General features: G+C 46.5%; 1 protein-coding gene across 4 annotated transcripts in view; it reads left to right on the forward strand.

The window, feature by feature from the left end:
• ARHGEF15 (Rho guanine nucleotide exchange factor 15) overlaps nucleotides 1-27,352 on the forward strand; it is a 93,746-nt gene that overhangs the window by 23,044 nt on the left and 43,350 nt on the right. For 3 of the 4 annotated variants that reach the window (XR_015734182.1, XM_087893843.1, XM_087893844.1), the window contains exons 2-3: nucleotides 22,490-22,926; nucleotides 24,178-25,017. Coding sequence is in view for 3 of the 4 variants with exons in the window: in XM_087893843.1 (XP_087749969.1) it covers nucleotides 22,539-22,926; nucleotides 24,178-25,017 (1,228 nt within the window). In the remaining variant the exon portion in view is untranslated. Of the gene's footprint in view, nucleotides 1-22,257; nucleotides 22,927-24,177; nucleotides 25,018-27,352 lie in introns of those variants that run through there. The other variant, XM_034441845.3, reaches the window with a different exon arrangement.

A 27,352-nucleotide genomic window follows, 5' to 3' on the forward strand; every position in this document is an offset into this window, starting at 1 on the left:
GAGTGCTGCTGGAGGCCGGAGAAGCCGAAAATGGGCCAAGCGGGGCCTTGCGGGGCCTCCACGCAGCCCATTTTTGGCCAGCAGAGTGCTGCTGGAGGCCGGAGAAGCCGAAAATGGGCCAAGCGGGGCCTTGCGGGGCCTCCACGCAGCCCATTTTTGGCCAGCAGAGTGCTGCTGGAGGCCGGAGAAGCCGAAAATGGGCCAAGTGGGGGCCTTGCGGGGCCTCCACATGGCCTGTTTTTGGCCGGCAGAGTGCTACTGGAGGCCGGAGAAGCCGAAAATGGGCCAAGTGGGGGCCTTGCGGGGCCTCCACATGGCCTGTTTTTGGCCGGCAGAGTGCTACTGGAGGCCGTGGAAGCCGAAAACAGGCTCCCCCCTCACAGCTCGTTTTGGCTGGCAGAGGCACTGTGGGCCGGTCATTTGATATTTCCAGGCCAGCCCCGCAAGCCAGATTTAATCACCCCATGGGCCAGATTTGGCCCGTGGGCCTTGAGTTTGATACCCCTGCTGCCGTAAGACATTCTCCTATGAAACCCAGAGGTGGGTTTCATATAATTTTACCACTGGTTCGCCGCGCACCAAAAATATGTGCCTGTGCTTTGCTCGCACACACAGCTTGCACACAAGCACACAATTTAGAAAACGAGGCTAAATAGGACGGCATAGCGTCAGGGCAGGGGCGGGCACTCACAGATTGCCACTACCGATTCACCCGAACCGGTCTGAACCAGCTGAATACCACCACTATCTAAGCCCTGTGTGTTTCACTCACCTTCCCTTAACCTATCCTTGCCTCTTATTGCATCCAATTTTGGTCGCCAAGATGTGAAAAAAAGAGGTTGAGACACTGGAAAGAGTATAGAGAAAAGCAACCAAGTTTATTAGGGAACTACAGCCTAAAAACATATGAAGAATGGTTGCTGGAATTGGGTATGTCTACTTTAATGAAAGGGAGACGGTGGCTCAGTGGCTAAGACACTGAGCTTGTCGATCGAAAGGTCGGCAGTTCAGCTGTTCGAATCCCTAGTGCCACGTAACCGGGTGAGCTCCCGTTACTTGTCCCAGCTTCTGCCAACCTAGCAGTTCGAAAGCATGTAAAAAAATGCAAGTAGAAAAATAGGGACCACCTTTGGTGGGAAGGTAACAGCGTTCCGTGTGCCTTTGGCATTTAGTCATGCCGGCCACATGACCACGGAGATGTCTTTGGACAGCCCTGGCTCTTCGGTTTTGAAACGGAGATGAGCACCGCCCCCTAGTGTTGGGAACGACTAGCACATATGTGTGAGGGGAACCTTTACTTTAATGAAAAAAGGGTTAGGAGTGACATGATAGCAGTGATCCAAATGTTACAAAGAAGGGGGGATTCTAGACCATCCAATCAGATTGAAAACACATCCTATAGAAATCTCAACTAATCTGGCCATTCTGTGCACATTGCACAAATGAGGATTGGAGAGACGATAATTCAACTTCTTCTTTCTATTGGGGGGGATCTAATTAGGACAGAGTCTGATTAAAGTTTCCTGCAAAGCCTGAGCTCAGGAGTGATCTGTTGGGGAAGGGATCTTCTGAGGGAAAGCAGGATTGTTTTTTTTCCAGGCGGGATGACTGCCCACATCTTCAGTAGATTGTGGACTTAATTACATTCAGATGAATTAGATTCCATAGATGGCAGACTTAATTTAATCAACTATTGAAGATTATTTTGAGAGCTACCTGGATAATCTTATTATCCCTGAAGATCCTTTCTCAGGTTTTTTTTTTTTTCACCTGCCTATATTTGAAAAAAGGAGACAGAACAGTAGTAGGAAAAAAGTAGTAGACCCGTTGCTATTTTGTATTAAGCTAGTGGAATTGTGTTTGTGTGTGTGTACCATGTTTCCCAAAAAATAAGACTAGGTCTTATATTAATTTTTGCTCCAAAAGACGCATTAGGGCTTATTTTCTGGTTAGGTCTTAGTTGGGGGAAATACGGTACTGAACGCACCCATCTGGTTGACAATCTTAACTGGGACTTATTTTGGGGGGGTTGGGCTTATATTACGAGCATCTTGAGAAATCATGCTAGGACTTATTTTCTGGTTGGGTCTTATTTTTGGGGAAACAGGGTAGGTGTGGTTTACATGTGTTTCGATTCTCTCTAGAGCCGTGATGGTGAACCTATGGCACGCGTGCCACAGGTGGCATGCATAGCCATATCAGTGGGCACGCGAGCTCAGCTCCAGTGTGCGCAGGCTCTCTCCTGCCTCCGGAGGGCCTCGGGAGTGGGGGTGGGATGGGGGTGGGGAAGGCCCGTTTTTCTCTCTCCCCAGCCTCCAGACCCTTTGTAGGAGTCTTGGGAGGGTGAAAATAGCATTCCACATCCCCCTGGAGGCAGGAAACGGCCCATTTGCCAACTTCCAGTGGGATCGTTTTTACCCTCCCCAGACTCCTAGAAAGGCTCTGGAGGCTGGGGAAAGCAAAAAACGGGCCTACTGTGCCATCATGTGCCAGGAGCAGAGGGAGTGTGGAGGGGTCATAAGGGCATGCGTGGGGGCAGGGCACATAGAATTATGGGTGTGGGCACATGCATGTGCGACTGCCCCCCCGCTCCTGGCACATGATGGCAAAAAAGTTAGCCATCACTGCTCTAGAGCATCTCATTCTTAGTTTTGGATATGGGAAGTGACAGGTATTAATAATGATTTCAGAAAACCAGCCCTTTAAGGTTACTCTAGTCTCTGATTTTCACCGTCTCCCCAACCGGCCTGCGGGTCATAGGAGTTATACCATGTTTCCCCAAAAATAAGACTGGGTCTTTTATTAATTTTTGCTCCAAAAAATGCATTAGGGCTTATTTTCTGGTTAGGTCTTATTTTTGGGGGGAAATATGGTAATAAATTCACCCATCTGGCTGACGATCTTAACTGGGGCTCATTTTGGGGGGGATAGGCAGTGGTGGGATTCAAATAATTTAACAACTGGTTCTCTGCCCTAATGATTTCTTCCAACAACCAGTTCACCAAACTGCTCAGAAAGTTAACAACTCCCGAAGTGGTGCGAACTGGCTGAATCCCACCACTGAGGGTAGGGCTTATATTACGAGCATCCTGAGAAATCATGCTAGGACTTATTTTTCCGGTTGGGTCTTATTTTCGGGGAAATAGGTTAGTCCTGCACCTAATGTGGGTTTGGGGAAAAGCTTTTTCTGATCATAACAGGAGGAGGAGTGAAAAAGAGCAAAGCTGAGAAGACACAGAAATGTCCTCCTCGCCCTGCCCCCCGCCGCTTGTAAAATAACCACAAACTGTTCAATTTTGAATTGAATTTGGGAAATCAAATCTGTCCAGAATAAAAATAAACCTTGCCGCCTCAGCCCTCCCTCCTGTTTTTGATTTCATGTCCTTCTTGTGGTTTGCTCGCGCCTGCTTCATGTGGGATGACTCATCCGAGCCGCTGGATTTTCAAATTAGAGGGGAAAAAAGAGTGTGGAAAAGGCACCGGGAAAGGGTGGAGCATCCAATACATGCTGGGAACTGGGAAGGATTGTTCTGGCGATGAAAGGACGGGGAAGTGTGGTGCGGGTGGCTGGGCTCATATAAGGCTGCATGATTCAGTGGCGTGTAGTGGCATGAGAAGTGATAGCACTGCTTTATTATGCCTTGGTAAGGAAACACTTGGAATATTGCATCCAGTTTTGGTCGCCACGATGTAAAAAAGATGAGACTCTAGAAAAAGTACAGAATAGAGCAACAAAGATGATTGGCGGATGAGTTGAAGGCTAAAACATACGAAGAACGTTTGCAGGAATTGGGTATGTCTAGTTTAGTGAAAAGAAGGACTAGGGGAGACATGATAGCAGTGTTCCAATATTTGAGGGGCTGCCACAATGAAGAAGGGGTCAACTTATTCTCCAAAGCACCTGAAGGCAGGACAAGAAGCAATGGAGGGAAACTAATCAAGGAGAGAAGCAACCTAGAACTAAGGAGAAATTTCCTGACAGTGGTAACAATCAACCAGTGGAACAACTCGCCTCCAGAAGTTGTGAATGTTCCATCAGTGGAAGTTTTTAAGAAAAGTTTGCTGACAATGGTTTAGGGCAGTGATGGCCAACCTTTTTGCCATCACGTGCCAAAAGTGGGGGGGTCACACACATGTGTGCCCACACCCATAATTCTATGCACCCCGCCCCCCATGCGTGCGTGTGTGATTCCCCCCCCAGGCTCCCCCACACTTTTGTCACGTGATGGCACAGTGGGCCCGGTAGACCTGTTTTTCACTCTCCCCAGGCTCCAGAGCCTTTCTAGAAGCCTGGGGAGGGTGAAAGCGGCCTTCCCCACCCCCCAACAGGCCCTCTGAATACCGGAAACGGCCTGTTTGCCAACTTCCGGTGGGACCGGAAGTCCCGTTTTTCGCTCTCCCCAGGCTCCAGAGCCTTTCTAGGAGCCTGGGGAGGGCAAAAATGGCCTCCCCCCCCCAGAGGCCCTCTGGAAGCTGGAAATGGTCTGTTTGCTGACTGGTGGGCCCATAAGGCCCAAAAATCAGCGCACCGGAGCTGAACTCACGTGCCCACCGATAAGGCTCCATGTGCCACTTGTGGCACGTGTGCCATAGGTTTGCCATCATGGATTTAGGGTCTCCTTCCTGCTTGAGCAGGGGGTTGGGCTAGAAGACCTCCAAGGTCCCTTCCAACTCTGTTATTTTGTTATATTTTGTGCACTTCCGAATCAGTAAGGAAGGTAAGTAGATTTCAATCCTGACTACCTGTACAGTCTTTCCTCAATAAACATTTACACATTTATGTTTAAAATATTCATTGCCTATTTGTGCCAAACTGGGACCAATTACTCTATTTTCTGGTAGAAAAATCACTTTGAATACAAGGTAGTCTTAGACTTAGGACAACAATTGTGCCTCGAATTTCTGTTGTTAAACAAGGGAGTTATCCCCAATAGACAGACAGACAGACAGGCTGTGAGTTCGATCCTAGGTAGAGGCAGACATTTTTCTCTCTGGGCACAATGAGAATATATCTGCTGAACAAAACTCCGCACTGGCGATAGGAAGGGCATCCGGCCAGTAAACACTGAGGTCCATTTAGTTGCCTACACTCCACCCCTCAAGGAATTATGGGGTTATTAAAAGAGAGAATATTTAAGTATATACAAATATACTGCTATGTTTGCTATTTCCTAGCCCTCCATGGCTTTGTGCGTAAAGCGTAAAGCGTATTTTACCCTGTTATTTTTTTTCTCCTGGTCCAGAATCATGCCTGTGGGTGTATAAGCACCCATGCATGCACAGGAGCTAGGAAAAATTACTTTGGGTTATGATTCCTGATTTTTTTTTTTTGTTTGTTTGTTTCCGGTCTCTTTTGCTTTTTTTTTTTAAAAAAAAAATATTTTTCCTTTTCTCTGACAGTGGGAGAGTATTCTAAATTAAACATTGCTATTTCCTGGTTCAGGAAAGACGCATTTCCCGTCTTTTATCAGAAAGGGATTGAAAGCTGAGAATTCCTGAAGGGCCTGTAGCTTGCGTGGGGTTACTCTCCCACTCCTTCCCCAATTCAATGGGGACGCCAGATTTACTTTACAATTTAACAATTGGAGCGATGGTAAAATGGGACAAAAGTCACTTAACAAATTGTCTTGCTTAGCAATGGAAATTTTGGGTTCTGTTGTGGTCGTAAGCCAAGGATGACCTGTATTCGTTTTTTGTTTTTGTTTTTTAATTTGATTTATATGCCGCCCTTCTCCGGAGACTCAGGGCGGCTTACAATGCGTTAAGCAATAGCCTTCATACTTTTGTATATTTATACAAAGTCAGCTTATTGTCCCCACAAACTGGGTCCTCATTTTACCTACCTTAGAAAGGATGGAAGGCTGAGTCAACCTTGAGCCTGGGGAGATTCGAACTTGCAGTAATTGCAGGCAGCTGAATGTTAATAACAGGCTATTAGTCTGCTGTGCCACCAGGCTCTTTTTTTAATGATTTATTATTCACGGTTTATCATTTCTGCCCCATGGTTGCTTCTGGTAAATGTTTGAGGCCTCTTAGCGTCATTAAAGCAAAAGAGAAATGGTTTTTCACACTTTACGGCCATTGCAACATCCCAGGGGTGGGTTCTAAATTTTTTTACTACCGGTTCTGTGGGCGTGGCTTATTTTGTGGGCGTGGTTTGATGGTCATGTGACAATTCTTTAGGATTTAGCAGAGGTACTGGTCTACCAGGCTTTTAACTGCCTGCAGAGCTGTACCAGTCTATCCATTTGTTCTTGGAGCGTCCTGGTCTACCCATTTGTTTTTGGAGGCACCGGTCTACCCATTTTGGTTTTCGAGCGTCCTGGTCTACCATCACACTGCCTTTTAACACTGATCAGCTGTAGGGCGGCCCTTTGAAGCCCCGCGGCAAGAGTTTAAACAGTTTTTTTCCTTCTAGCCAATCAGCTGCGACTTAGGAGGCAGCGAATAGATTGGGGGCGGGGCCAATAAAAGGTAAGAATAACGTGGGGGGGAGGGCCCAGCTCCCGAACAAAGAGAACCAGTTTGGTGACGTCATAACCGGATCGGCCGAACCGGGAGGAACCCACCACTGCAGCATCTCCAAGGTCACGAGATCAAAATTCAAATGCTTGGCAGATGCCCCGTTTTTTTACAACCTTTCATGCCACCGTTGTTAAGTGAATCATTGCCGTTGCAAAGTTAGTGACACGGTTGTTAAGTGAATCTGGCTTTGCTTGTGAGGAGGACGCAAAAAGGCGATCACATGACCCCAGGACTCTACAACAGGGGTGGATTCTACTTACCTTTACTACCGGTTCATAATGGGGCCGCGCGCGCATGCGCAGAAGCATCCTGATGACGTCGGGGTCGGTGGGCGGAGCCTCCTGCCGGTTTTACTACCAGTTCTTGCGAACCGGTCCGAACCGGAGGCAACACACCGCTGCTCGGCAACCATCATAAATAGGAGTCACTTGCCACGTATCTTGAATTGTGATCATGGAGATACCGCAATGGTTGTACGTGTGAAAAATAGTCGCGAGTCACTTTTTTCAATGCCGTTGTAACTTTGAACGGTCACTAAACAAATTTTAGTTAAGTTGAAGACTAGCTTCGACATCGGAGAATAAAGTAGAGATGAAATGTGAAGTTTTCTGTGGAACAAGAAAGAAGGATCTCAAAGTACCTAAGGAATTCTGATACACTTTTTGATTTATGCTGTTTCTGTAGAACAGCTGAGTTTAGACTTCGTCAGGAAATTATCTTCTACCGTAGCATCTGGTATCTCTTTGGACCCGTTCACTACTTTAAACCATAGTTTGCTGTCATGGTGGCTTGTTGAATTGGCTGGGCTCACAGATTGCCTTATTCAGTGGTGGGTTTCAAAAATTTTTACTACCGGTTCTGTGGGTGTGGCTTGGTGGGCGTGGCGTAGCTTGGTGGGCGTGGCTTGGTGAGCATGGCAGGGGAAGGATACTGTAAAATCTCCATTCCCTCCCCACTCCAGGGGAAGGTTATTGCAAAATCCCCATTCCCTCCCGATCAGCTGGGACTTGGGAGGCAGAGAATAGATGAGGGCGGGGCCAGTCAGAATTTTTACTACCGGTTCTCCAAACTACTCAAAATTTCCGCTACCGGTTCTCCAGAACTGGTCAGAACCTGCTGAAACCCATCTCTGGCCTTATTCCATAAATCAACTACTAATTGTGACTGTTAAGTTTAGGATGAACTTTATATGGAAAATAGTACTGTAATATCAAATAATGCAATATGGTAAAAACTCAAGCCACTGGGCTAGACATGAAAAGGAGAAGAAAATAAAGAGAAAAATCAGTCAGTTATGGGGAAGTACACAGAGAGAGAGAGAAAGTAAAAAAAAAAGAGGAAAAATAACTGCAGCAATGAATACTGGATATTTAGGCACACCAAACTAAATAAAAGGAAGAACATAAAATAATGTTTAGCCCAGGTCATAACACTTATGAATCAGTATGCCTCAGCTAAAGAATTTGGCAACGATCTGTGTCATACTTTTTATGAACTTTGGTTTATTAAAAGTAAAATACCAGTGAGAGGAACTTCCAGGCAAGAGCTTAAAAAGGACAAGAGAGCGTAAAAACCTTTACGGGCATTTCTCTATCGAAATTGCATAAGAATCTTACCTAGCTTTGCAGTTTGATTGCTTCATTCCTCACAGGGTTATTAGAAATATTCTTTTATTTCCTGATACCTATTTCGGCTTTCCCACCTGTTTAATGAAAAGGTCAGTAGAAATTACATTTAATAAAACCTTAGCCTAGCTGCTTTGCTGGGATTCGCGTGGGTATCAGTTTAAAGTAATAAATTAATGAAATGTTCTTCAAGCCACTTATTATGGAATTCTTCCAGGTTGCAGAATCTAGGTTTCTCCAGCTCAGCAACTTTCAACTCCCTCAAGCCAATATGGCATCATAAACCATATACTTGGAAGGGTTCTCTTAACATTTATTATTAGTAGCTTATGGATTGGTTTGTCTGACAGCTATATCAAAAAATAATAAAATACAGGATCTCTAATTCCAGGGTAAAAATAGATAAATAAAAATAAAAATTAAATTAAATTCATCCTGTACGTGGTAAATACAAAAATCAGCATTCAGATAAAGATACCATTTTTGAAGGATAACCTGATCTATTCAATATTGCTGTTGTTATTAGTTGCGAAGTCGTGTCCGACCCATCGCAATCCCATGGACAACGTTCTTCCAGGCCTTCCTGTCCTCTACCATCCTCTGGAGTCCATTTAAGCTCACTCCGACTGCTTCAGTGACTCCATCCAGCCATCTCGTTCTCTGCCGTCCCCTTCTTCTTTTGCCCTCAATCATTCCCAGCATTAGGCTCTTCTCCAGTGAGTCCTTCCTTCTCATTAGGTGGCCAAAGCATTTGAGTTTCATCTTCAGGATCTGGCCTTCTAAAGAGCAGTCAGGGTTGATCTCCTCTAGGACTGACCAGTTTGATGGCCTTGCAGTCCAGGGGACTCGCAGGAGTCTTCTCCAGCACCAGAATTCAAAGGCCTCAATTCTTTGGCGCTCAGCCTTCCTTAAGGTCCAACTTTCACCAGCCCTACATTGCAACTGGGAAAACCATAGCCTTGACTATACGCACTTTTATTGGCAGGGTGATGTCTCTGCTTTTTAGTATGCTGTCTAGATTTGCCATAGCTTTCCTCCCCAGGAGCAAGCATCTTTTAATTTCTTGGCTGCAGTCCCCATCTGCGGTGATCTTGGAGCCCAGGAAAATAAAATCTGTCATTACCTCCATTTCTTCCCCATCTATTTGCCAGGAATTGAGCGGGCCAGATGCCATGATCTTAGTTTTCTTAATGTTGAGTTTCAAGCCAACTTTTGCACTCTCCTTCTTCACACGCATCAAGAGACTCTTTAGTTCCTCTTCACTTTCTGCCATTAGAATTCAATCTCTCCCTCTCCCCCTCCCTCCCTCCCTCTTTCCCTCCCTCCCTCCCCCCTCCCTCCCTCTCTCTCTCTCTCTCTCTCTCTCTCTCTCTCTCTCTCTCTATATATATATATATATATATATATATATATATATATATACACACACACACACACACACACATACATAAACAGGTTCTTAGTTCTGCTGCCTTAATTATAAACCTAACAGTTTTTAATGTATACATTAAAGACCAGGAAGAAATACCGTGTTTCCTGAAAATAAGACCGGGTCTTATATTAATTTTTGCTCCAAAAGACACATTAGGCCTTATTTTCTGGTTAGGTCTTATTTTCGGGGAAACAGGGTAGGTGTGGTTTACATGTGTTTCGATTCTCTCTAGAGCATCTCATTCTTAGTCTTGGATATGGGAAGTGACAGGTATTAATAACAATTTCAGAAAACCAGCCCTTTAAGGTTACTCTAGTCTCTGATTTTCACCGTCTCCCCAACCGGCCTGCGGGTCATAGGATTTATACCATGTTTCCCCAAAAATAAGACTGGGTCTTATATTAATTTTTGCTCCAAAAGACACATTAGGGCTTATTTTCTGGTTAGGTCTTTATTTTGGGGAAATATGGTACTAAATGCACCCATCTGGCTGACAAACTTAACTGGGGCTTATTTTGGGAGTAGGGCTTATATTACGAGCATCCTGAAAAATCATGCTAGGACTTATTTTCCTGTTGGGTCTTATTTTTGGGGAAACAGGGTAGGTGTGGGGTCACGCCAGCAGCCTGCGCAGCCGGCGCTCGCGTCAAACAGCGAGGAGGCTGAAGAGGATGTGGTGTCAGAGGCAGAAACTCAGCCTGGGCCTTCAGAACTTCCATAGGCTCCTTCAAGTGGAGAGAGCGAAGTGGAGGAGCCTCTCCTCAATGCTCGAGCACGCAGGGCTGCCAAATGGCAGGAGTGGCTACTCAGGAGGAGGAGGTCTCCTCGAGTGTAAGGTTTGAGGATAATTGGCCACTCCCTTAGCCTATTTAAGTCGCACGCAGTTAGTAATTTCTTGCTGGAAACAACGTGTAATTATTACAGAGCATTTTGGAGAGTGAGTGTCTTATCATATCTTGTTTTCTGGGCTGGTTGCCAACCGGACTTTGTTTATTCTTGGTACGTTATAACTTTCATAAGGACCGTTGGTGTGTGTCACAATCCTTGGGAATCCGGAGCTGGGGCAGAACAGTAGGACAATCTGCGATTCACATTACAGTGGACTGTTTTTTTCCAAGCAGGAATGTTAAATATTAAAGCCTAAGAGGGACACAGAGTTGACAGTCAAACAAAACGTTTATTTGCATCCCATCTTTATTATTTTATTGAATAACCCAAGGCAGTGAACATACCTAATACTCTTTTCTCTTCCTGTTTTCCCCAGAACAACAACCCTGTGAGGTGGGTTGGGCTGAGAGGGAGGGAGGGAGAGAGAGAGAGACCCCAAATCACCTGCCGGCTTTCGCAGCTAAGGCAGGACTTGAACTCATAGTCTCCTGCTTTGATAGCTTGGTGCCTTAACTGCTTTTAGACCAAAGTGGCCCTCACTGGAGCAAACTGACTCGTAATAAAAAATAATAATAATAAATAACTTCATTGCTATAAATCACTGCCTTTAAAAACCTGAATTTCTGCACACTTTCGAAACTGCTCAAAAGCGGCTTTGCCAATTGCACCAGAGCAGGAGTGTCAAACTCGATTTCATTGAGGGCCGCATCGGTTTTGTGTTTGACCTTGGGGGGGTGGCCAGCTCGACGTCACTCATGTCAGGGGCGGCTGTGGCAGCCCGAGCGCTCTGCCAGTGAAAACAGGCTCCCGAGCTCCGTTTTCAGCTGCGACGGACTCCTGCAACCATCTGCCAGCAAAAATGGAGCTCGGGAGGACCGTGGGCTGGTCATTCGGCCAGATCTAAGCACCTCGCGGGCTGGATCTGGCCCGGGGTCAGAGGTGGGATTCAGCCAGTCCTGTCCGGTTTGGGCGAACTGGTAGTAGCGACTACGGGAGGCTCCACCCATCCGCCCGGACGTAATGCACGAGCGAAAAGCATATGTGGAAGGCTATGCGCAGAGGAGTAACACACGCTCCCATTTGCAAACCGGTAGGGAAGGTAAGTAAATCCCACCTCTGCCCGGGGGCCTTGAGTTTGACACCCCTGCACCAGAGCATAATTCCTCTGTGCAAATTAAAAAAAAACAACTGAAAAATCTGGGAATCTGTCTTTCACTGTCATCGGCTCCCCGCGTAGATTTGGCTGTGAATTCTGCAGCTTCCAAGGCCTCGGTGGAGTAGGCTGAGCAACTCGGTGTCAAAAAAAAAAAACCCTTCAGAATAATCTGCTGGTCTTTTTTTTTTTTTTTTTTTACACACATTAGAAATGACAGGCAGAAATTCAGCCAGACGGTCCCCGTTGCCGAGATTTCAGGTTGGATGAGAAAAGAGCTTTGCTCGGTTATACCATCCCACCCCCCCAAGCAGCTGTTAAGGAAGTCATTCCTCATTTGGAAATCTCAAGGTACCACTCGGGTGGGTGGATGGGGAGGTCGCCATGGCAACCTCGATACTTTGCCCATGCTCCTGTTTCCAACTCTATTACTCCTCAGAGCAGACACTGATGGGATAAATAAAGCTGACGACGCCCTGCAATAGGCATTGTCCTATCTTCTCTTTCCTGTTTCAGCCTGGACAGTGTCTTTCGGCCTACGTTTAGTGTCCCAAAAGAGCCTAAATGCTTCATTCCACCTCTGTGTGGATTTTTTGGGGGTTACTGTTCCTCCTCCTTCAAAATGGAGGTATGATGGCAGACGGGGAGGCAAGTTCTCCAGAGGTTGGAGGGAAAAAAACATCATTTCCTTTGATCAGCTTTGCATTCTTGTTTCCCCTTCTCCCCGTGAATGGAGAAAAATGGTTGCTAAGGTCCAGGGAGGGAGGGGAAGTGGAGGGGAGGGGCAGCGTCTAGGCCTAAAACCACGCTGTTGAAGGGTGTAGCCCAGGGGTGAAATCCAAAATTTTTCCCTACCGGTTCTGTGGGCGTGGCTTGGTGGGTGTGGCAGGGAAGGATATTGCAAAATCTCCATTCCCACCCCACTCTGGTGGAAGGATATTGCAAAATCTCCATTCCCACCCCACTCTGGGGCCAGTCAGAGGTGGTGTTTGCTGGTTCTCCAAACTACTCAAAATTCCCGCTACCAGTTCTCCAGAACCTGTTAGAACCTGCTGGATTTCACCCCTGGTGTAGCCCAGTGGTGGCGAACCTTTTACTCGCCGAGTGCCAAACAAGTACGTGCTTCGCTTATGCGCGGCTCCTTCCCCGGGCGCTGCGCACAGAACCACACCATCTGTGCATGCGTGCGGCTTTTGCGCGGCTCCCCATGTGCACTGAGCATCTGCTGATGTGCACGGCTCATGCGCGCACAATGCACATGTGCGAACACCATCTGTGCATGTGCGTGCTGCGTGTAGGTACTTGTGAGTGCATGCAAAACGTGTGCATGTGCAAAGGAGAGCTCCGAAGATCAGCTGGGTTTCTGGAATTGTGTGCATGCGCACTGGCTGGGGTGCGTGCACATGCACAGCTGCAGGTGAGTTGGGCAACAGCTCGTGTGCCTGGAAAGATGGCTCTGCGTGCCACCTCGGGCACGCGTGCCATAGGTTTGCCATCACGATTCTATAGAATTTATGCACAGGGCAGTTTTCATTTGAAGGGCTGCCAGTTGCCCACCAGTAACCTCAGCTTCCCTTCCCTGCAGCCTGCTTCATCTTTGCCTCCCTTGTTCTATTTCTTGACCCAGTCTTCAGACACTAATCCTGAGTTTCTCCACCCCCGTGGCAGGCCCAAAAATATCTCTCCCCCCCCCCACCCCCGGCAGCTGACATCCCCCAACTGTCTCCTGTGGGAGCAGCTGTCTTGTGTTCATTCTTGCACCCTTCTCAGCCCCACCGAGCAGACACGTTGCCAGCGCTCCCCCCCAGCAAATCCTCTCGGCTTGCTTGCAAGGTATCCGGTGAGTCGGACACGAAGAACGATGTTTGCGTCTACATTTTAGGGATTGGAAAGGTGCCTGCTGGTGTTGAAATCCCCATCCCACGTTGTAACAGAATGGACAGGCTCGGAATTCATCTGTGGGGTGGGAGGAAGAGGGTGGAAGCAGGGGAGGGGAGAGGAGAGGAGAGTGCTGCATTTTTTTTTCCAGCCCCACCCAGCCTGAGATTAGAAATAGAAATAGAATAACCGAGTTGGAAGGGACTTCGGAGGTCTTCTAATCCAGGGATCGGCAACCTTAAACACTCAAAGAGCTACAAAGGCCCTAACCGGAAGCCCCCCATTCAATTCTGGAGCCAACCAGAAGTCCGGTTCCCCCCACCATAGTTTCTCCTCCTAGCACGGTGTCCTTTTTCTGAAAAACTTCCAGTGTTGGAGCATTCGCAACTTTTGGAGGAAAGTTGTTCCTTATTGTTTTATTTAGTGCTTGTGAAAGTAAGTCTGATTTGGTAAGTCATTGGAAACCAATTACTGTCGATTGGAGATTAGAAAAAAAAAAAGCAATACAGTTAGTCCTCAACTTACCACTACAATCCAACCCCAAATTTCAGTTGCTAAGTGAGACGCCTGCAAAGTGAATTTTGCTCCATTTTACGACCTTTCTTGCCACCGTTGGGGAGTGAACCGCTGCAGCTGTTAAATTAGCAACATGGTTGTTTAAATGAAGCCGGTTTCCCCTTAGCTGTTGCTTGTCAGGAGGTTGCAAAATGATCACGGGGCGCAGCAACGGTCATAAATGTGTGCCCGAATTTGGATCATGTGACCACGGGGATGTAGCAGTGGTCGTAAGAGTGGGAAACGGCCATAAGTCACTTTTTTCCATGCCGTCGTAACTTTGAATGGTCACTAAAAGAAGGGTTTTAAGTCGAGGGCTACAGGGGTGGGTTCTAAATTTTTTTACTACTGGTTCTGTGGGCGTGGTTTATTTTGTGGGCGTGGCTTTATGGTCATGTGACAATTCTTTAGGATTTAGCAGAGGTACTGCTCTGCCAGGCTTTTAACTGCTTGCACCGGTCTGTACCGGTCTATTCATTTGTTTTTGGAGGCACCGGTCTACCCATTTGTTTTTGGAGGCACCGGTCTACTCATTCGTTTTTGGGGGCACTGGTCTACTCATTCGTTTTTGGAGGCACCGATCTACTCATTCGTTTTTGGAGGCACCGGTTTACCCATTTGTTTTTGGAGGCATCGGTCTACTCATTTGTTTTTGGAGGCATCGGTCTACCCATTTGTTTTTGGAGGCACTGGTCTCCCACCACACTGCCTTTTAACACTGATCAGCTGTAGGGCGGCCCTTTGAAGCCCCATGGCAAGAGTTTAAACAGTTTTCTTTCCTTTTAGCTGATCAGCTGGGACTCGGGAGGCAGCAATAGATTGGGGGTGGGGCCAAATAAAAGGTAAGAATAACACGGGGGGGCGGAGGGGGGCGGGAGGGCCCAGCTCTGGAACAAAGAGAACCGGTTCGGTGACATATTGTCACCGCTACCAGCTTGGCCGAACCGGGAGGAACCCATCGCGGAGGGCTACCTGTATCATTTCATTTTTTCATTTCATTTTATTAGATTTCTATACCGCCCTACTCCCGAAGGATTCAGGGCGGTGCACAGCCAAACAATAAAAACACATACAATACAAAATTTAAAAAATAGAATAAAATCAAATTAAATAATTTTGGCCCCGACAAATTTAAAACCCCAAACTTTGAAACCAATTTAAAATTGAATATATAAAATACTAAAAGATATTTAAAATTTTAAAAATCTTTTATAAAAGAGGGGGAAAATTAGGCCAGGCCGGCCTGGTGAAATAGTAAGGTCTTTAAGGCGCAGCGGAAGGTGCGCAGATCCAGGATCCTCCGTATCTCTGGGGGGAGCTCATTCCAGATAGTAGGTGCCCCCACAGAGAAGGCTCTCCCCCTGGGGGCCGCCAGTCGGCATTGTTTGGCTGACGGCACCCGGAGGAGCCCCTCTCTATGGGAGCGTACCGGCCGGTGGGAGGCTATTGGTGGTAGTAGGCGGTCCTGCAAGTACCCGGGTCCTAAGCCATGGAGCGCTTTAAAGGTGGTAACCAGAACCTTGAAGCGCACCCGGAAGACCACCGGGAGCCAGTGCAGCTCGCGCAGGAGGGGTGTTACATGGGAACGCCATGTTGTTCCCATTACCACTCGCGCGGCCGCACTCTGCGCCAGTTGGAGCCTCCGGGTGCTCCTCAAGGGGAGCCCCATGTAGAGAGCGTTGCAATAGTCCAGGCGGGAGGTGACAAGGGCATGAGTGACCGTGCGTAACGAGTCCCGATCCAGAAAGGGACGCAACTGGCGAATCAGGCGCACCTGATGAAAAATCCTCCCGGTATCGACCATGTTTCGGTGCATTAGGCTACCAAATTCGACCACAGGGTTTTAGGCCTAGAGGCTGCGCCACCGTCTACCCTCCCTCCATTTGCATAGGAAATCATTACACGTAATCAAACACGTTACATGTGTGCATCCCATAATATCCCACATGTTCATTAAAATGAGGTCTGACGTCAGAAGCGACGTAACTGAAAGGAAAAAAGGTTATTTGGAGTTCACAAAAGAGATTAAAGAAACCCCAATTTGTACTAACAATACAATCTTTTTTTTTTTTCTTATCTGGAGCTAGTCTCCAGCTTGTTTATCAGTTCCGGAATGTTAAAAAAGCTAATCAACCTGAACATCATTTTAAAAGAGAGAAAATAAATCAAATTAAAAGACACGTTAACTCTTGTTACTTAACATTACAAAACCCATGTCATTTGCCCCTCAGTACCAGGCCTTTAATCTTTTCCGATAAGATTCCTTGAGGGCTAGAAACCTGAAGGTTGTTTTTAAAAGGTCCTCTGCAGCAGGTGATGTTCATTCCAGGGCAAGAAAGACGCTGCTGTTTGGTTTACTTTTCATTTCATGTTTCCCAGCTTCTCGCCCAGGCTCTTGACCAGGCTGAACACGGTTTCTCCCAGCTGGATGGGCGTGCGAGAGCCGCACCCTGGGAAAATGTGACAGGAGGCGAGAGAACCAGTTAACCAGAGGGCAGGACGTGCTGCCAAAAAGCAGGGCAGAAATAAACGAGATTGCAGAAGTCCATTCCAAGTGATTTAATCGGAAGGATCGTGCACGGGCGAACCCTGTCAGGGCCTTGCCGATGAATTAAACCCTTCTTGAAATCCCGTTTCCAGCTAGCCTTTGCAAGAAATTTGGCCTGGCAGACCCTAGACTTAATCCCTCTGAGTTGGCGTTGCAGCCTGCTGCTGAGATTTCCCTGCCTTGGCTTGCAAGAAGTCGATGAAAGATTGTACCACACACACACAAACACACACACACATATCACACATACATATATACGTGTGTGTGTGTGTGTGTATGTATGTTTTTCTTTTAGCCAGGTTTCTCCTACGTAACCAAGATTTTTCTTTCTACAGCCCTAACTCAGTGGAGTCACATCCACTCAATTCCTATAGGCAGCATAGGGCCTGCTGGCTACCAGAAGAAAAAAGCCCAGAATCGAGTGGATGTGACTTCACTGAGCTAGGGCTGTAGAAAGAAAAATCTTGGTTACGTAGGAGAAACCTGGCTAAAAGAAACCTACGAAAAGGAAGAAAAAAGTAAGAATATATATATATTTGTTTTCTCAGGTTTTCGCGGGTGTTTGTATGTAGGTCTTTGGTTATTCGGGTCTTCTCCCACGTAAAATTGGAAGTGTCTTGGCGACGTTTCGACGAAGTCTCATTCGTCATCTTCAGGCTGGTGTTCTCGGCTTCGTGCTTCCAGGAGCACGAAGCCGAGAACACCAGCCTGAAGATGACGAATGAGACTTCGTCGAAACGTCGCCAAGACACTTCCAATTTTACGTGGGAGAAGACCCGAATAACCAAAGACCTACATATATATATATATATATATATATGCAAAAAATTAACTTAAGAAGACATATATACATACATACATACATACATACATACATACATACATACATACATATATATATTCTGAGGTTTTCGCGGGTGTTTGTATGTAGGTCTTTGGTTATTCGGGTTTTCTCCCGTGTAAAATTGGAGGTGTCTTGGCAACGTTTCGACGAAGTCTCATTCGTCATCTTCAGGCTGGTGTTCTCGGCTTCGTGCTTCTAGGAGCAATGTGTGTGATCGCAGCTGTTTCTTCCTTTTAACTGCCAGTGGGGGTGGGAACTGATTGGGTGGGAGCTTGGCTGTGTTCTGATTGGGTGGAGGTGTGTTTTGATTGGTTGGGGGTTTGGCTGTGCTCTGATTGGATGGGGGGTTGGCTGTGCCCTGATTGGATGGGTGTGTGTTCTGTTTAGGTGGGGGCTTGGTTGTGCTCGGGTTAGTCTGAGTAGCAGGGGGATTTGAGCTGGTGAGCTGTGTTGCTGTTGTTTGGCTTCGTGTTCGTGGCCGTGCCATCTCTTCATGTTGGGTGTCAGTCTGCTTCATGTATGGATTGGAGGGGTTTAAAGTGGCTAATGATGCAGCTGTGGTCTGGCTTCTGGTCCATTGTCGTGCCTGATCATCAGTGTGGGTTTGAGTCTGCTTTCTGCGTGGATGTGTGGTGGTTACATCCTGTGTGGCTCTCGTGAGTGTGGGTCTGGTGTCATTCTTTGTGTTAGCGACTCGTTTGTCAATAAGGGCGGGTTTCCAAATGGCTGGCAGGCGGGAGGTGTCATCTCATTTATTGATGCTGTGTGGACGTTTTTCTATCTCGATGGCTTCTCTGATTATTCTGTTGTTAAAGTGTTCAGTTTTGGCGATAGTTCTGGTCTTTTTAAAGTCAATATCATGTCCTGTGGCTTTGAGGTGTTGGACCAGGGAAGAAGTTGGTTCCTCTTTTCTGACTGAGTTCTTGTGTTCTTCAATGCGTGCACTTATTCTTCTGTTGGTTTGTCCGATGTATGTGGTGGGGCAGGCGGTGCAAGGGATTTCATATACTCCTTGATTTTCTAACTCAATTTTGTCTTTGGGGTTTCTTAGGATGGTGGATATTTTTCGGTTTGTGCAGAATGCTGTCTTGATGTTGTGTTTGTGGAGGATCTTGCTGATTCTGTCTGTGGTGCTTTTTATGTATGGGAGGAGGGCTTTGCCGTTTTCTTGTTCTCTGTCCTTTTTTTTTTTTTTTTTTTTAATTTGATTTATATGCCGCCCTTCTCCGAAGACTCAGGGCGGCTTACAATGTGCTCAGCAATAGCCTTCATCCTTTTGTATATTTATACAAAGTCAGCTTATTGCCCCCACAAACTGGGTCCTCATTTCACCTACTTAGAAAGGATGGAAGGCTGAGTCAACCTTGAGCCTTGGCGAGATTCGAACCCTGCAGTAATTGCAGGCAGCTGGTCTTAATAAGCTTAATAACAGGGTGCCTTAAACCCCTGTACTACCAAGGCTCTTGTCTTGGATTTTAGTGGGGGTTTCTTTTTGGATTAGGTTGGTGATCTTATTTCTTTGGAATCCATTGGATGTTAGTACGTTAGTGAGAGTGTGTAGTTCGGTTTTTAGGTGTTGTTCATCAGCTAAGTGTTTTGTTCTGGAGATGAGTGTCTTGGCTACGGAGTTGATCTGTGCTGGGTGGTGGTGTGAGAGTGCGTGCAGATAGCGGTTTGTGTGTGTTTTCTTCTGGTAGATGGTGTGTCCTAGGGCTGCGTGGGGATTCAGGGGAGGGGAGGGGAGGGGTGGGTGGGGCCAGCCAGGAGTGGGATTTGGGGGTTCTCCGAACTGCACAGAATCTTAGCTAGAGGTTCTCTTGAACCCCTGCAAACTCCCAGCAGCCCACCCCTGAATATATTGAATATATATTCTGAATATATATAGCCTTCCATCCTTCCGAGGTGGACAAAATGAGGACCCAGATTGTTGGGGGCAATAGGCTGACTCTATAAACCGCTTAGAGAGGGCTGTAACGTTCTGTGAAGCGGTATATAAGACGAAGTGCTATTGCTATAATAAATATCAATCATTATTCAGCTCAACAATTTAAATTGTAAGCCGGCCTGGCCTAATTTTCTCCCCTTTCTTTTAAATTTTTAAATTGAAATTTTAATTTGTTTTAAATTATTGGGATTTTTAATTGTCTTGGGCTAAATTATTTAATTTGGTTTTAATTATGTTTCTAACTTTTGTATTTATGTATTTTATTTTGTGCCTGTTCACCGCCCTGAGTCCTCCGGGAGTAGGGCGGTATATAAATTTAATAAAACAAACAAACAATAAAACAAACAAACAAATAACAATTTAAAGAACAGACTATCATCTTCAGGTGGAACATACCGAAATTAATAGAGGAAACAAACCGACAAACTAAAAAACTCTTTTGGAAAAGCCCTTTTCTGGCTTTTAGAAAGGAATTCACAGAAATGGAGCCACCACTGAAAAAGCCCCGTCCCTTGTACTCGTCCCCGTATAGAATAATAAATTTAAATCATTTCTCCAAAAAGCTGAGAAGGATATCTGCTACTTCTTTATTTTTTCTTGTGGCTATGTTGCTGTTTTTTTTAAAAAAATAAATAAATGTGAGAAGTATGCAAAAAATGCCTGCTAAAACTATTGCAGGCAACTTAAAGCACAGATAAGTGTTGGGCCGAAAGTAGAAACAGCTTAAGGTTCAAATTCATCCTAAAGTTTGCAAACTCTGACTTTGGGCCAATCTCTTCCTCTCTTCCCACCCTTCCTGCCTCGCAGGGTTGTTGTTTTGAGGAAAATAACAGTGGAGATACAGGTAGTCCTGGACTATTCAGCATTCATTTAATGAATGTAGTTAACTACAGCGCTGAAAAAGCTGATTTATGACTGGTCTTCACAGTTTTGTGACCGTCGTGACATCCCCAGGGGCAACTTGACCAAATTTGGGCACTTGGCGACTGGCATGTATTTAGGATCATGTGATCATAACCAGTGGTGAAATGTAAAATTGGTTACTACCGGTTCTGTAGGTGTGGCTTGGTGGGGAGGTAATATGTCTGAGTGGGCGTGGCCAACTTTTTTTTTTACTTTTAAAACCATTTTTAAACTGAAGAGATTGTAAAAAAAAAAATGCTTTTAAAGCGTCTGACGATCCCAGCTGACTTGCCTGATTGGCAGAAGCTTTTTTTTTTAAAGCCTCTGACGATCCCAGCTGACTTGCCTGATCGGCAGAGGCTTTCTTTTTTTAAAAAAGCGTCTGACGATCCCAGCTGACTAGCCTGATAGGCAGAGGCTTTTTTTTTTAAAGCCTCTGACGATCCCAGCTGACTCGCCTGATCGGCAGAGGCTTTTTTTCCTTTTAAAAACATTTTTTCTATAACCTCTTCGGCCGAAGAGGTTGTAGAAAAAATGCTTTTAAAAGCCTCTGATGATCCCAGCTGAGCCGCGCGATCATCAGAGGCTTTTTTTTTTTACTTTTAAAAGCATTTTTTCAGCCAAAGAGGTTGTAGAAAAAATGCTTTTTAAAAAAAAAAAAGCCTCTGATGATTGCGCAGCTCAGCTGGGCAATGGGGGTGGGGCAGGGATTTTTGCTACCGGTTCTCCAAACCACCCGCCTCCGTCGCTACTGGATCGAGTGATCCGGTCCGAACCGGAAGCATTTCACCCCTGATCATAACCATTTGTAACCTTCCCAGCCAGCTTCTGATAATCAAAGTCTATGTAGGTAAGTCAGGTTTTCTGAACGATCACAGGATTTCGTTAAAAACTGCATTGATTTGCGTAACAACTGTGGCAAAAAAAAAAAAAGGTCGCAAAATGGGGTGCAACACACTTAACAGCTGCCTTTCTTAGTAACAGAAACTTTGGCTCAATTGTAGTCCTAAACCCGGAGGCTCCAACTGGCGCAGAGTGTGGCCGCACGGGTGGCAATGGGAGCGACATGGTGCTCCCATGTAACACCCCTCCTGCGCGAGCTGCACTGGCTCCTGGTGGTCTTCCGGGTGCGCTTCAAGGTTTTGGTTACCACCTTTAAAGCGCTCCATGGCTCAGGACCTGGATACTTGCGGGACTGCCTACTACCACCAATTGCCTCCCACCGGCCAGTATGCTCTCATAGAGAGGGGCTCCTCCGGGTGCCATCGGCCAAACAATGTTGACTGGCGGTCCCCAGGAGGAGAGCCTTCTCTGTGGGGGCACCTACCATCTGGAACGAGGATCCCGGATCTGTGCACCTTCCGCCGCGCTCTAAAGACCTTTTTATTTCACCAGGCGGGCCTGGACTAACTTTCTTCCTCTTTTTAAACAATTTTAATAATTTTAATATTTTTTAATATTTTTAATGCTCAAAGTTTAAATTTGTTTTAAATTGATTGGGGTTTTAATCTGTCTGGGCCAAACTATTTAATTTGATTTTATTTCTGCTTTTAAATTTTGTATATATGTATTTTATTGTTGGCTGTTCACCGCCCTGAGTCCTTCGGGAGTAGGGCGGTATATAAATCAAATAAAAGTAAAGAAAAATAAATGAACCTATGGCACACATGCCACAGGTGGCACGCAGCGCCCTCTCTGTGGGCAGGCGAGCCGTCGCCCCAGCTTAGCTCCGCCGTGCATGTGCACGCGCCTCCCGCTGGCCAGCTTGTCTTCAGATCTCTGCTGCACATGCACAGGAGGTGGGGCACATGGAGGGGCACGCAGGCATGCCGTGGACACATGTGGGGTGTCCCACTCCACATGTGTCCCACACAGTGCCATGCATGCATGTGCAGGAGGCAGGGTGCATGCATGAGGGCCGTGCGTGCATGCACAGGGCTGGGCGTATACGCAGGGCCCATGTGGGCATCGCATTTTGGGGGTTTGGGTACACGCACACGCATTCATGCGTGCACAGGCACGCTTTGGGCACTCGGTCCGGAAAAAGTTAGCCATCACTGCCCTATATAGATGTAATATGAATATTACAAGGAACATTACGGTCTCAAATGGCATAAAATAACACCTCCTTCCCTCCCGGCCCACCACATAAATTCAATAATGGTATTTCCATTTTCTCTTCTTCCCCTGCAGGAAATGAAGCCACAGGGGAGCCGTTCCAGATGACCTTCCTGGAGTGAAGATGTCCTCCTTAGACCCCCTGCCTCCCGCCACGCCTCCCACTCAGAAACCCACTCGCATTATCAAGCCACGTCCGCCCACCAGGCCGCGTCCTTACGTGCCCCCCAGACCGGACTCCGCCAAGCTGCTCCGGGTCCCTACCCCTCCTTTGCCGCTGGAGAAGGACGGGCGCTCGCCGGCTACCGAACACCCGGGCGGCCCAGCTCAGCCCTTGCACAAGCTGCAGAAATCTGGCGCCGTTCGCAAGATCGTGGTACACTTCGATCAAACGGGTCCCCCGGAGAAAGAGGACGCCGAAAAAATTATCCGATCGCCGCCTTCCGGCTGCCAGCAGCATGACAACAAGGAAGAAAAAGCCATTGGAGAAAAAGAGAGCACGGATCAGTTGGGTAAGTGGGACAGCTTTGCCTTGGGTTCAAGATAGTACATTTTGTAGAGAATCTCAGTCATCTAGTTTATTATTATTATTTTATTTTATTGGTTTGATTTATATGCCGCCCTTCTCCGGAGACTCAGGGCGGCTTATAATGCGTTAAGCAATAGCCTTCATACTTTTGTATATACCTGCTTAGTAGGGCTTTCGGCCCCCCCTAAGCGGTGTTCTTTTTTATACTAAGTCAGTTTATTGCCCCCACAATCCGGGTCCTCATTTTACCTACCTCGAAAGGATGGAAGGCTGAGTCAACCTTGAGCCTGGTGAGATTTGAACTTGCAGTAATTGCAGGCAGCTGGTGCTACTTAACAGGACTTTAGTCTGCTGCGTCACCAAGGTTGTCCCAAAGGTGCTTTTTTTAGGAGACAACTGGACTTTCTTGTTTTTTCTTTTGAAGACGTTTCGCTTCTCATTCAAGAAGCTTCTTCAGCTCTGATAGGATAGTGGGGAATGGAAGGATTTATATTCCTTCCAGACAGCCGGTCATTTGCATCCTTTTAGAGGGTCGTTGAAACACTTGGAGGTTTATCTGTGTTCTCAGGGTGAAGCACTACTCAGGTGACTACTTTCGTGTGGGGAAAGCGAGTGCGTGCGTACGACAGCACATGTACACCCGACCTCCCCCCGCTCACCTGCGCATGCACGCGCAACCTCCCTTTCCCCCATTTTGGGCCTAGCAGGCCTCCCTGCAGCCTCCTGAGATCAAAAACGGGCCGTGGGGGGGCGCTGCCTCCCTGCCCCCCATTTTGGGCCCATTTTGGGCCTAGCACACCTCCCTACAGCCTCTTGGGCCCAAAAACGGGCTGTGGGGGGTGCTGCACCCCCCCTGCATGTACACACGACCCCCCACACACACATGGGCACATGAGCCCCCCTGCGCATGTGCATGTCTCACGTATGCGTGAGACACGCACGCATCCCAAAAATCAACTGGCCAGTGGGAGGCGCATGCGTGTATGCATGGTGGAGCTGAGCTGGGCGACGGCTCAGGTGCCCACAAAGAGGGTTCTGCGTGCCAGCTGTGGCACATGTGCCATAAGTTTGCCATCACGGCCTTAACCTAACTTACCTCACAGGGTTGTTGTGGGGAAAATAGGAGGAGGAAGTTGTGTTAGATACCATTCCTGTCTTGAGTTATTTGTAAAAGCAATAAACGGTATAAATAAAAAAAATTAAAAATTGTCTCTCTCCCTCTGCTTCCTCTCAGATCCTTGCAAGGAAACTCAGCCATCGGTATTATCGGAGGCCGAGCAAAACGGGCTGGATTTTCCCACTTCCTGTATGTCCGGCTGCCCCTGTGTTTGCCATCAACAGAACCCGGGCATGGTCTTGGTTTGGGTCCCCGCAACATCCCGGCTGCAGGATATGGAGAACGGGCTGGCTTCGGACCTATCATCCTCTGCCGACGAAGGGGGAGCCTCCTTCCAAAAATTCCTGGGAATCGGTGCCTCGCCTGCCCAGCCTTCCTCCATCGCAGCGGGCAGGGTCCCAAAAACTCGCCGCTCGTCCCGAAGCAAAAAGCCCCTTGACTCCCCGCCGTCCACAAACGGGCATCCCGAAGGGGGTGTCGTGTTAACGAGCTACCGTTCCACGGCCGAGCCCCTTCCGCTACGCTGCCCGCCGTTGATGCCGAAGCCACCTCGTCGCAACAAAGGGGGTGGCTCTGTCTCTCTGGATGGCGAGCTCCTACCTCCGGCCATCCCGCCCAAAGCCCCCACGAAACCACCTCGCAGCTCCTTGGGACCCTCGGCTCGCCGGAGTTCCCTCCAATACCCTCTTGAGATGAACCACCTTCCTGGCCGCGTCTCTCCGTTTGCTTTTGGGGAAGGTTTTCTCATGTTGCCTCCCCCCACCCAGCCACCCCCACCTCCCCCAACGTCCCAGACCCCTCCGCCCCTCCCCATTTCTCAGGCTCGCTCCCAGATGTGCACAGCCCCTCCTCCGCCCTCTCAGCCCCCTCCCCTGCTGCCTCAGGGTCTCCCTCCTCCGCCAACTCAGCCGCCGCCGCCACTGGATGGTTCATCTCTGGAGGACAGCCCTTGTCAAGGTACTATTTGCATCCTCTTGGGGTAAAATGTATCTCCCAACCTCAACCGCTTTAAGATGTATGGACTTCAACTCCCAGAATTCCCCTGGCCAGTTTTGCTGGCTGTGGAATTCTGGGAGTTGAAGTTCAGACATCTTAATATCGTTGAAACAGAAACTTTGTGGTAGCTGGCTTAGAATTCTGGGAGTTGAAGTCCAGACATCTTGGTTTTTTTTTTGTTTTTTTTTTGTTTTTATTTCAAAAGTTTTACAGTTACATCTTCACCCCATTGAAGTCCAGACATCTTAATGTGGTTGAAATTGAGAAACTTTGTGGTAGCTGGTTGTGGAATTCTGGGAGTTGAAGTCCACACTTTTTTTTTTTTTTTTTTTTTTTGGTAAACACGTTTTATTAGAATTTTTCTTTCATCATACATATTTCATACATGTTGACCGGGTATCTTCCCATTTTTCCATATTTTTTTTATTTATTTATTTTAATTTGATTTATATGCCGCCCTTCTCCGGAGATTCAGGGCGGCTTACAATGCGTTAAGCAATAGCCTTCATACTTTTGTATATTTATACAAAGTCAGCTTATTGCCCCCACAAACTGGGTCCTCAATTTACCTACCTTAGAAAGGATGGAAGGCTGAGTCAACCTTGAGCCTGGCGGAATTCGATCTTACTTTAATTGCAGACAGCTGGTTTTAAATTACAGAGCTCTGTCTGTTGAGCTATCCAGACTCCTGGATTCTATTTATCTCTTATATAATCGTTTAGCACAAATTAATCATTTTTCACCATATTTTATTATTTCAGCTTCTGCCATGTTATTCTTTTTTTCAAATCTATTTTACATCATATCTTTCTTTCCAATTTTAGCCATAAATATTCTCTTTCCATACCATGTTTCCCTGAAAATAAGACCCTGTCTTATATTTTTTTGAACCCTGAAATAAGTGCTTGGCCTTATTGCCTTGCGCTCAAATGCCCGATTGGGCTTATTATCAGGGGATGTCTTATTTTGGGGGAAACAGGGTAGTTCTTTATCTTATCTTATTTTCTTCTTAATACGTAAACAATATCACTATCCGCCCTTAATTCCTAATCCCTTACAATAACATCAATTAATTATCTTATTTCTCCATTGCTAAATATATTTCTCAAATTTCCCATCCCACTTTTTAACATTTCAACTTCGTCTCTTAATTTAAATTGTCTTCAAAATTATCGTATTTTTCGGAGTATAAGACGCACCGGAGTATAAGACGCACCTACCTTTTTTGGTGAGGAAAAGAAGAAAAAGAAATCTCCCTCTGCCTCTGCCTTTGAGCAATTTTGCCTCCTTGCAGCATACAGCAAACAGCCTGCTTTACTTTCATTTTCGTTTTTATAATTCAGCTTGATTAGCACAAAGAAAAAAAATCTGCTCCAGCAATTTACCTCTTTGCAGCAAGCAGCAGAGCCCTGCGCAAAACAGCTGAGAGTAAATCAGCTAAGAGTCGGGAGGCTGATCCAATCAACTTGTGCTAATTAGACTGTGCTGAAGCTGAAAGGAGCTGTTTTTTCTTGCTGTTTGCTTGCAAGGTGGTAACTGCTGCGAGGCAGAGGCCAAAGGGTGGGAGCCAGTGGGTGGGTGGGGCCACATTTGGTGTATAAGACGCACCTAAATTTTCACCCCCTTTTAGGGGGGAAAAAGGTGCATCTTATACAGTACTCCGAAAAATACAGTAAACCAAATTGCCATTTCACATTTCATCTGCTATTCTGTTTTACTATACGCAATATACATCATCATATTCAAATCTTACATAAAAAAACCCCTTTAATTTAGTTGACCATCCACAATTAATAACATTAATAAAATTCCCTTAAATATACTAGTATGTACCTTATTTTCCTTTCTCCTTTCAAGCCCACACTTCTTAATGTAGTTGACACTGCAAAATTTTGCGGTAGCTGATTGTGGAATCCTGAAAATTGAAATCCACACAGCTTAACGTAGTTGAAACAGAAACTTTGTGGTAGCTGGGTTGGAATTCTGGGAGTTGAAGTCCCTCTTAATGTAGTTGAAACTGAGAAACTTCGTAGTAATTGTTTGTGGAATTCTGGGAGTTGAAGTCCAGACTTTTTAATGTACTTGAAATTGCGAAATTTTGGGGTAGCTGATTCTGGAATTCTGAAAATTGAAGTCCACACATCTCAACATAGTTGAAAGTGAGTAACTTTATGGTAAAAGGACAGGGATATTGTGCTGTCACCCATTTTCAAATTTTTCTTAGCTAAGGGACTGCTTAAAGGGGGCGAAATTCCAAAACCAGAGGGGGCATTTTTGTCTGGGGCACAAGAAACCT

The sequence above is a fragment of the Pantherophis guttatus genome, chromosome 4 (assembly GCF_059756535.1).
Source record: "Pantherophis guttatus breed Tessera chromosome 4, ASM5975653v1, whole genome shotgun sequence".
NCBI classification, from domain to species: Eukaryota; Metazoa; Chordata; class Lepidosauria; order Squamata; family Colubridae; genus Pantherophis; species Pantherophis guttatus.